Source organism: Lampris incognitus, chromosome 12 (genome assembly GCF_029633865.1).
Source record: "Lampris incognitus isolate fLamInc1 chromosome 12, fLamInc1.hap2, whole genome shotgun sequence".
NCBI lineage: Eukaryota > Metazoa > Chordata > Actinopteri > Lampriformes > Lampridae > Lampris > Lampris incognitus.
The window spans coordinates 20573122-20584469 of NC_079222.1; the positions used below are offsets into that span (position 1 = coordinate 20573122).

General features: G+C 46.5%; 1 protein-coding gene across 2 annotated transcripts; it reads right to left on the bottom strand.

Annotated features, from left to right (window-relative positions):
• Nucleotides 1–593: 593 nt before the first annotated feature.
• Nucleotides 594–8702, bottom strand: LOC130122042 (transmembrane protein 250). 2 transcript variants are annotated; one of them, XR_008811107.1, is made up of 3 exons: nt 8479–8702; nt 4379–4442; nt 594–720 (listed from the first exon to the last, which is right to left on the bottom strand). XR_008811107.1 is itself a non-coding variant. In XM_056291063.1 (3 exons), the coding sequence occupies exon 3, from the start codon at nt 4240–4242 to the stop codon at nt 3823–3825; it is 420 nt and encodes a 139-aa protein (XP_056147038.1). In that variant the 5' UTR covers nt 4243–4312; nt 4379–4442; nt 8479–8702; the 3' UTR covers nt 3698–3822. The 2 variants fall into 2 exon arrangements, 1 of the variants encoding a protein (XP_056147038.1); XM_056291063.1 differs by lacking the exon at nt 594–720 and adding an exon at nt 3698–4312.
• Between the last annotated feature and the right edge of the window lie 2646 nt (nt 8703–11348).

Here is an 11348-nt window from a genome sequence, read left to right on the forward strand (position 1 = left end):
CTGAAAATAGGCAAGGGCGCCCCATGTCCTTAAAGCAACTTTACATGTGTAGGGTCTCTCACGTGGCCCTGATGTTATGACAGTTTAGGCTTCATGATGCGCATGTGTGCCGCTCTCCTAAATCACCCACTGCCTGCGCTGACCTCAAGTCAACTTTTCTCCACCGAAGAGAGAAAAAAAGAAAAAGAAAAGAAAAAAAAGGGGGGGGGGAATCACAGCCACAGCTGCTTTACCCTACAAACTCCAGTTGACTACCTCTCAACTGACTTCAGGTCGTCGCCGTCATTCTGCTGACACAGCATTCTCTTTATTCTGATTAGCATTATCATTATAATGTCTATTAAGCAACTGCTAAATTGATAAGTAGCCTATTGGTTAGCAGGGTGGACGAGTCGCCCATTGGGCTTTTAATTTGTAATAAAACAGAGCAGGGGACATTTAAAAAATACACCCATAATTGCCATTACAGTAATAATGCTAGTTTCTCTTTAGCTTGCTACCACAAGCAATCTGAACAGAAGTAGAGAGAGCTTATTAGTGAGCCCAGCGTTGCTCCAAAACTGGTTTTGGGTTCAGGGTCTCTCTAGACCATGCTTCTTCATTGCTACCCTGCCCTACACTTGCCACCTAACTGGGTTGTCTTCTTCCTGTTGGTCCTTGGAATTTGAATCTGGGTCCCACCGGGTGCTTACCTGGTCTTGTCCGTTCAAGGCCAAATAACTGCAAAAAAAGTGTAATTGTGTTAAATCTGTAACTGAATGAAACGAGCGAGGATACGGTACCTATTCTGTTTGTATTCCTAACAGCAGTATGGGCTACAACATAACTAGCTGTTTAACTGGAAGAAGGAATTCTCCAAGGCAAATAATTAACATATAATGCTAACAATGTAGAGGGGGAAAGAAACTAAAAAAAATGTAGTCTTGCAAATGTTACAACTTTTAAGTTATATATGAAAACCGTGGATATTCGACTCTGCATTCCTAACTGTTTTATCACTATTCCCTGCTGTGGTGTTTATAACCTCTGGTAAACAGCCAGGCAGCGATGGCCTACTCAAATATACTGCAGTATTTGCGCTCATCAGGTAGGGGCGAGCGCTTGGCAACGCTTGATAAATGGGGCACACATGAAAACTGACTTAGCAACAATCTATTCATCTTAAGAATCATTATAACCATTATATTTTCATATTCACACAGGTGCTAATATAACTGAGTGCAAGGTAAAACCAAGTCCCATCTACTGTACTGCGCTGTTGTTACATGTCAGTCCATTTTCACATTCATCTCTGGTGTTTCTGGGCTGTCAGATCAGAATGGCTCAGAGTATGAGGCATATGATGTGTTGATCCTCCGAACAATAGGGTATTGTTGCCCACTGATTATGCATTAACAGGCTGAGGCCATACCAGTCCCAAAAGCATGTCTCTGTCAGGGCACTTAAACAGCCTCAGTGCGATATGAGTTCATGTCGTAGGGTTGAATTCCTATAGTGTGTCTTTGCTTCATCTGCATTAGAGGATCATGGATTAATAGACGTTGGTTTAAAAGGATAAAATGGGGGAGACTGGCTGCTAAAATTAAATTTCAGCCTAATTTGTATTCTATTTATAGCAGACTCACTGAAGTGTATCTAAATCTTTATACATTACTTTATTAGCAATATATTCTCTAGTATGAAAACTGTAGACCTACTGTTCACCTTTTTTTTCAAAACTGTTAATGGCGCCTCCTGCAGATTTCTACTCATGTCATATATTGGCACAATGTATAGAGGAAAGAAAACACCCCCCTAAATATATTATCTTCAGGGCCCTTAATACATTTATTCTTTTGCGATGCATTGCATATTTGCAATTGTGTCTATTATACTATTCTGCACAGACTTTTGCTGTTAGGCGATGCTCTCAAGTAAAACCAAAATAAGGAGGCAAAGGTATTAAAAGGTCTGCTTTCAGAGCTTCCCCCCCATCTTGTCCTCCTTAGATTATGTATGTATACTTTAGGCCATGTGGAAAAGAGACTATATAAGGTGATCAGGAACAGCCATGTCTATTGTTATGGTTGGCAGATACACAGGGGTCTGGCAGGGGTTGGTCATTGTATGCCGAAGCCAAACAGAGAAGCCAAACAGAAGAACTCTGTCAGAGAAAATCTAAAACCATGTGAGGGGCGACTGATCGAGCACTTGACCCGAGGCCACCCTCACTTGTAACTGTCAAACAGTCTTGTGACAGGGCTCGAGGCGTGCCATCATAGGTGTTATTTAGAACAAAAATATGTAAGCACAGTGTAATTAGGTAACAGAAGATTTATTAAATATTTTTACATAAAAAAGTATATCCCATTAAGAATCACCCCCCCCCCAAAAAAAGGAATGCAAATAAACAAAGCAAGATAAAAAAGAAAAAAGAAAAATACCATTGTGGGTGATCACTCCAAACTTAATTATGTGCTCGGCCGCTTAATTCAATGTAAATTACATACTTATGGTGTATCGTGCCGGCTGCACACAATATAATCCTTATCTAAATCCGGGCAATATGGCTCTCTCGTTTTTTTATGGTTTCTTTTTTAACATCACCGTTCATTTCATCTAATTTGGCACGTTACTTCCTTGCGTCAAACAACCAAGATGCATGTTGCTCACATATATATGTCAGGTTTCTGTGACATAGGGATTCATATTCATGGTAAAATACTGCCCCCTAGACTCAATATCTTGCCACTTCTGCTTAATGTAAATGTAACAATCAAACTAATGTCTTCACTGTACGACCCCTTTAAAAAACAGTGTTGCGTTATAATTGTTTAGAGGTGGTATATTTTCTTAGACATATACACATTAGAAACCAAAGCAGGACTTTAATGTGCTGTCTACAGTCCTTAGGGACTGGGGTCATCATTTTGGGGCGGCACAGTGGCCCAGTGGTTAGCGCTGGTGCCTCACAGCAAGAAGGTCCTGGGTTCGAACCCGAGGCTGTCCCAGGTCCTTTCTGTGTGGAGTTGGCATGTTCTCCCCGTGTCTGCGTGGGTTTCCTCCGGGTGCTCCGGTTTCCTCCCACCATCAAAAAGACATGTGTGTTCAGTTAACACTCCTGTTTGTGTCCCTGAGAAAGGCAATGGAAAGAAAAACTGGAGTAAGTCCCAGGGTGCTGTAGCTTCCCACTGCTGCTAGACGATAGGATGGGTTAAATGCAGAGAACTAATTCACTGTAACCTGTGCAATGACAAAGGTGGGTTTCTTCTTCTCTCTTTCATGTATTTGCAGAACTGAAACAAAAATTATAATTGACCAAAACAGATTTTTTGACTAGATTTTAGAGGTCTTTTTCTCACATTGCATCAGAAAATGTTCACAGTGGCTACTGTCCCACAAGAAACAATCACTTCCTAAGATATAAGGTGCAGTGGCTGCAGATCCACATAGCACAATGCTACATTTTTCATGTAGTGCAACTGAAATTAAAATGAAAGCCACTTTATTTTGTCATTGTACAGGTTACAATGGATTTGTTCTCTGCATTTAACCCATCGTATTATATAGGAGCAGTGGGCAGCTGCAGAGCACAGGGACCAACTCCAGTTCTTCTTTCCATTGCCTCGGTCAGGGGCACAGACAGGAGTATTAACCCTAACATGCATGTCTTTTTGATGGTGGGAGGAACCTGGAGCACCCGGAGGAAACCCACGCAGACAGGGGGAGTACATGCAAAGTCTACACAGAAAGGACCTGGTATGGCCTAGGGTTTGAACCCAGGACCTTCTTGCTGTGAGGCAACAGTGCTAACCACTAGGCCACCATGCCGCCAAATTGGGGTTACATTTCCAAAAACAACATAAAACACCAACCTAGTCCCCCCATAAGAAACATGGTTACCTGCATGCTGTAAATGAACATATCGTTAAGCATCCGAAAATCAAGTTGTTGTTGTCCTAGCAACAGCAGGACAATTGACAGCTTGTACTGCAGGCGCAGGAAGCCCTTAACACCTACGTACTGAAGGGAGAGGAAAGCAGAGAGCGCCACCCACAGCAAGGATGTCAGAAGACTGCAGCCAAAATGGAGAAGGAAGCGGAGGAAGTTGTACATTAAGCGGGAGCGCAGGTATAAGTCAAAGTTGCTGTACTTAGTCTGCCCCATCTGGGCGGTATGTGTAGGCCCACATGCTGAATGCATGCAGGTCATGTTGGGGCCATGGAAGCTGCGTACACGCCGAGGGATGGGTATCACAGGCATGAGTGGGCTACTTCAGACACATAGAACACAGAGCCGCAGTTACAGGCCGGGTCCTCTGCTACTGCCGTTTCTAGGGTAGAAGTCAACATTGTTAGGTTGTTAAGCCAAGTGTGGCCATTGACAGTGTCAACCTCACCATGTGGAAATCCAATCAGCAATGTTTCACATGGGTCAGTGTGAGCATCCAAACACCGGTCTCTCTGTGAAGAAAACATAATACATTTTTACTGCACCACTGGCGTGCTTACGTTTACATTGTGCACACTTGGAAAAGTGACAAAAGAATACTGTGGCGAGCTTGCGTGAGAGAACGGATGACAAGAGGCAGAGATTTCCGTTTTATGGCAATCCCTATGCCCCATACCCACACGGCCCCAGGAATGCTCTTTTATTTACAATTGAACAGACAACAGCGCAACGATTTCCCCCCCGAGGTCGCAACTGGCGACGTCAGTCTAAGTCACAGTCCTAAGGTCAGTCAGTCAGTAAACAGTCCTCTACTCAGTCAGAGTCAATCCGCCAAACAACACATCCCAACATGAACAGAACACCCGAACACGCAACAATCAAATTAAGTTAAATTAAGTTTCCTTTATAAATCTCCTTGGGGAAATTCAGTTACTGCAAATTTACCCATCCTAGCTGTGATCCGTGTAGCTAGAAGCATTGGGCTGCCGCCTTGATGCTGCACCCGGTGACCGACTCCAGATCTTTTCCCATTGCCTTGGTCAGGGGCACAGACAGGAATATTAACCCTAACATGCATGTTTCTTTTGATGGCGGGGGAAACCGGAGCACCGGGAGCAAACCCAACGCAGACATGGGGAGAACATGCAAACTCCACACAAAGGACGACCTGGGATGACTCCCAAGGTTGGACAACCACGGGGTTCGAACCCAGGACCTACTTGCTGTGAGGCGACAGCGCTAACCACTGGGCCGCCGTGCCACCCCAAAAATAGAACAAAATAATAATAAATAATAATAATAAAACAACAAAAATACAAATATAACAATCAACAACAATCCCATCTCGAACATTAACAGTGCCATGAATCCTTGCGCTTCCCCAGTGCAGCTCTGCCGACGGTCAGAGCGACTGCCTCCCCCAGTCACTACAATACTGTGGTGAGCCGGCAAGGAAGAATGAGTCGAAAGGCAAAGATCTCTTTTAAACCCCAACTCCAGTGCTCTTTATTTTCACACCGGCCAGAGCAGACAACAACATAACGATGTCCCCCGACATCGCAACTGGCGACATCAGTCTAAGTCGCGATCCTAAGGTCAGTCAGTCGGTAACAGTCCTCTACACAGTACAAGTCAAACCCCCAAACAAACAACACAATAACCAAAACATGAACACAATATTTAAACACACAAATCAACAATTTCAACTCTACACCATAAGCCCAGCCCGCCCAGTGCGGAGCCGCTGACAGACGGAGCGACCACCTCCCCCGGTCGCTCCACAATCCCCACCTGAGGGGTCAGCCGTCCCTAACGACCCCATCACCCGATAAATAGTCCCCCAAAAGCCCAGTGTCGCCACTGGCCACCAGACCGTCCAAAGCACCGTGTGTCATAGGCCATCTTCTGCTGCACTCTTGAGCCACCCTGGGCCTGGCAGGTGAAGGAGTCGCAGCAGTGCACGGGTAGTTCCATGTCTCGTCGACAGCCAGGCCAGTAGAACCACCCTATGAGGCGGTGGAAGGTCTTGGTGTTCCCATACTGCCCTGCCCCCACTGAGCCATGGACCATCTGGAAAATCTGGGGATGGAGCACACTGAGCACCAATAGCTGCAGGAGGGGAGCTTGCCATCTCCGGTACACCAACCCATCATGGAGCTCGAAGTTGCCCCATTGACAGTAGAAGGTCTTTACCTTGGGGCCCAGCGCTGACACCTCTGTCCACTCGGGGCACTGCCCCTTCTCCAGCCAGTCTCTCACCAGTGCAAGGGCCACATCTGCCTCCTGCTGCTGCCTCAGTTGCTGTGTGGTCAACAGGAACCACCTCCCACCTCTTCTCGTTGCTGATGGTCTGGACGGCCGCCACTGTCGGCGTCATCTGGCACCGTTCCTCTTGCTGCTGGCAGTAGCAGCACTCCAATGCCGCATTAGAGCTCTGTGTCTGCTGAGCTGCAGCTGCTCAGCAACTGGCTCGCCAGTCCCTAAGCGCACTCCTCCTCCCCTGGCCGGACCAGACAAGTGCCATAGGCTTCGTACCGAGGGTGATGGTTGCCGCCGACATGTTAATACAGCCTCCCCAGTGGGTCAGCAGGTCCAGGCCGATGATGGACGGGTCCCAGATGTTGGCGAGCCAGAACTCGTGTGTCAGCTCCTGGTCTCCAGCCTGGACTCGCAGTGACCTCTTCCCTCACATGTCAGTCTTCTCCCCTGTCACCGCCATCAGCTGGGTGTTGGTTTGTGATCATGCTACTGACAGGGGGCCGGTGGTGCCTGGGAGGATGCCAAGTCGCACCAAGGAAATGGTAGACCCCGTGTCTACCAGCGCCCAGCAGGATCAACTGCGGAGTTGACAGTCTAAATGCAGTCCTTTGGTGTGACCTAGGCAGCCAACCAGCATGCATCGGCCTTGAAGTGGGGCTGGAGACTGGAGTGGCAGTCCCCTCACTACGCCACTCCACCGTCATTGCCCTGCCGGCCCATTCAGCTTCGCAGAGAGCCTTAGTGAGGGACTGGAGCATGGTGAGGTGGACATGCTGGTGCAACTGTTTCAGCAGGAGCCCCCGCAGGACAGCACGGAGCACCAGCTCCTCTTGGGCGGCTGTGTTGAGCTGCAGGTGTTGGGTACGTAGCTGCAGGTGTTGGGTACGTAGCTGCACATCTGCGACGAAGGTACCCAGGCTCTCTCCCTCTTGGCGGCAGTAGCTGGCTAGCTGCTCCCTGTTCTGGTCAGTGAAGAGCCGTTGCCACAAGCGCCTCTCCAATGCCATGGTCAGGGCTTGGAAGCCTCTCTGCTGTGCTGGGGCTAGGTTGAGGAGCACCTGCAGTCTTTCCCTCCATGCACAGTGTCTCTCCTGCTCACTAGGGGGCGATCAGTAGCGGTGGGCAGTAGGCATTTCCCGATACTGGTGGTTCTGGCCTCTATGGGGGGATCAGGGGCAGCAGGCAGCATGTGCTCCTTGGTGCTGGTCCTCCTGGCCTCTAGGGGTCGATCGGTAGTGGCGGGCAGCATGTACTCCCCGGCGCTGGTCCTCCTGGCATCTAGGGGGTGGTGGAGCCGCGGTGCACTGGAGCCATGGGCTGGAAAACTTCCATCTCTGGCGGGCTCCATCCTTAACCACGCCAAGTTTTCCAAGCACCAATGGGTCTGCTCAATGTCCCACTCCAGTCTCTGGATTTCCCTCTCCATTCTTCAGATCAACCCCACTTCTCACACCAATGTGGCGAGCCGGCGTGGAAGCATTAGTGGCAGAGATCTCTTTTTAATCGCAACTCCCATGCCGCATACCCCGTATGACCCCGGGAGTGCTATTTTATTTTCACACCGACATGGTCCTAAGGTCAGTCAGTCAGTAACAGTTCTCTACACCAGTGTTTCCCAACCCAGACCTCAAGGAACAGTAGGAACCCCTGTCCTGCAGATTTTCTTTGCAACCCTGAATAGGTACCTGTGTGTAGTTATTCAACCAATCAGCAACGAATTAAGTTAGATGTTGCACACCTTGCATAATTAAGTGCTGCGAGATGATTGGTTGAGTAAGTACAAGCAGGGCTACCTATGCAGGGTTACAATGAAAATCTGCAGGATAGGAGTTCCATGAAGACTGGGTTGGGAAACGCGGCTCTACACAGTCCAAGTCAAACCCCCAAACAAACAAAACAATAACCAAAACATGAACACAACATTTAAACACACAAATCGACAATTTCAACTCTACACCAACAGTCTCATGAGCCCCAGCGCTCCCCCGGTCGCTACAATACTATATATGTAGGCCCGTACATTATAAATTGCTTTTGTAATTATGTTTCTTAAGCATAACACCCCAAAAACGCTGAGATCTGTAGCATGTATGGATCATTCGCTACTGTCCGCGAACTTAGAGCTGTCTTAGCATTGCGTATGTTTAAGACGACAAAATCCGGTTCACAGATATTTATAAATACCATCAATTGCAAATAACATTTATTCATATTAAGAATTACGTTTTCGTTAAGAAACGAACAAGTTTTTTTTTTCCTTCTTCAAAATCAAATCAATGGTAATCTCACCTGTACATCCCCCCGAAGGTCTTCTTCCTCAAAGCAAAGCCGGTGCTTCGTCAGCGACTGGACTATAAAACGTTTTGCGACATTTTTCTTTGGTGCACACACCCAGTAGCAGCAATCTATTGAGGTGTAAGCATGTAAAGTACACGTTTTGTCTTCAATTTGCTACATAGCGACATCTAAATGGATGGCCGACGTAAACCAAGCCAGCAACAGCGAGCAGACGTTTGTTTAATACGTCACGTCGCACTGTATAGCAGTCATCGTGACGTACCTTAAAGGAGACGTTTTTCTCTAACGTTTCCTCATCACGCACGTTTTCCAGCTGGGAAGACGTCACTAGTGTGGGCCGGACCTTTCTCAGTTTGGATATAGCAACAAAAAAAAAGAAAGTTAGATACAACAAATAACTGAATGAACGAACAAACGAATACGGTGTGTGTGTGTGTGTGTGTGTGTGTGTGTGTGTGTGTGTGTGTGTGTGTGTGTGTGTGTGTGGTTGTGCGCAAAGCCCATTGGTTGACTAATAGATTCAGGTGTGTAACTGCTTGGTTGGAACAAAGACCTGCAACCACACCGCCTCTTTCATGATCACGTTGCCCGTCCCTATGCAGACGTGCCTGTAGGATCATGAATTTTGTGAGCCATGTTGGGGAAGTTTATTTCTCCCAGCTTTCTCTGTAGACGATGTAACCAAAGTGGACAATTTATGACCTGACCAAATGATTACATTTCAATTATTTCTCTGTGGGCCAGATGGTAGAGAGTGAAGATGAATTATATACAGAAGCTTTTAAAAAATAGTTTATTGCTGTCGTTAATTGTTCTGGATTACTTTTCTAAGGATTGCTATGCAAAATGATAAAACAAACCTTATAATCTTAAATCAAACATACATAACTCTGTCAAAGAGGCTGAATAAATTCATACAACTGTCTGTCTTCTAGATTATGATTGCTTTTATTAATGAAGTCCTAAGAATAACAATCGGCTCTGTGCATAACAGTAGTCCACTGACTTCTGGTTTCTACTGCAGCGGTCATACCAGTTTCCTGTTTGCTGGCGTGTGCTATTGACAATGGCATATTTTTCGCGATGTCTGCAAGATTTACCATAGATACATGTCAACGACATGCACAGAATTGTTGGCAAACTTCCACCTGCACCTACCAGCAAACGGGTGGAAAGTTTCAAGTTGTACATATCAAATTATGTCCAAACGGACGGAATTGTAGGTAGGTTTTTAAACCTCAGTGAGAGCTGGCCACGTCTACTTCTCTTCCTCGTTTGTGAGTGGAGGGGGTCTCTCACCCTGGGCCTCTGTCTCCAGTGGTGGGAACTTTTAGCAGTGGCTGGTGTGTGTCCAGATGACACTCCTCTCCACCTTCATTGCTGTAGGTGTGGTCCCACCAAGAGCACTCGATGGCGCCCCGTCCTCCGGGGCTTCCTCTTGTAGTGGTTATAGGGATACATAATTCTCCTTATTGAGCTGGTAGGAACGTTTGTTTACAGCTGCTGTTTTCTCGGTTCGGGTTTACAGTGGTACACTTCCGCTGCGCGGGTTTTTGTTGTAGTTGTAATGGTGGAAGGAATAAATGATGCACGTTGTGTAGCCGAAAGAGAAAGTTGTCACGACTCCTGCTTGAGCTCCTCTACACTCTACTGTTTTCTCTTTAGGCCAAACCTCAAGTTTCTGAGTAAAATAACTGGAAAAAAGATGGTTTCCAGCAGGTCAACAACTTTTTGGCACTAAACAACACTTTCAGTGTCTTCCAGTCAGGATTTCAACCACATCACAGCAACGAGACTGCTCTTGTTAAGGTCTTTAATGACATCCACTTAAACACAGACAGAATCTCAGTCCAGGTATTATTGGATCTCAGTGCTGCATTTGACACAGTTGACTACAACACATTAATGGACCGTCTGGAAAACTGGGTGGGACTTTCTGGCACAGCACTAAACTGGTTGACAGGGACTACTTTGTGTCGGTTGGCAATTACAAATCTGACCTGTGGAGTTCCCCAAAACTCCATTCCGGGGCCACTTCTGTTTAAAATCTATATACTCCCACTAGTCCAAGTCATGGAAAACAACAAAATATGTTACCATAATTATGCAGATGACACACATATTTACATAACCATATCACCAGGGGACTATAATCCCATACAAGCACTGAGTAAGTGCATTAAACAAATCAATGATTGGATGTTTCAGAATTTTCTTTAATTAAACAAAGAAAAAAACAAAGAAATTGTCTTTGGAGCCAAGGAAGAATGACTAAAAGTCAGCACTCAGCTACAATCAGTAATGTTGAAAACCAAGAACCAAGCCAGAAATATTGGTATAGTCATGGACTCAGAGCTGAATTTAGGTAGCCACATTAAGACAATTACAAAGTCTGGCTGCTATCACCTGAATAATATATCAATAATTAAAAGATATGTCTCAGCAGGATTTAAAAAACAAAAAAAACAAAAACTTGTCCTTGCATTTATCTTCAGTGAACTTGACTACTGTAATGGTGTCTTTGCAGGTCTTTCCTTTTCTTTCCCTTCAGAGCTGTCCCGGTCGTTGCGCAGCCTTCTGATGATCTAGGGAGGACTGCAGACAGGCACATGCCTCCTCCGATACATGTGGAGTCGCCAGCTGCTTCTTTTCACCTGACAGTGAGGAGTTTCGCCAGGGCGATGTAGGAGGATCACGCTATCCCCCCTGTTCCGGCGCCCCAACTGACCAGAGGAGGCGCTAGTGCAGCGACCAGGACACATACCCACATCCGGATTCCCACCTGCAGACATGACCAATTGTGTCTGTAGGGACGCCTGATCAAGCCGTAGGTGACACTGGGAATCGAACTGGCGATCCCC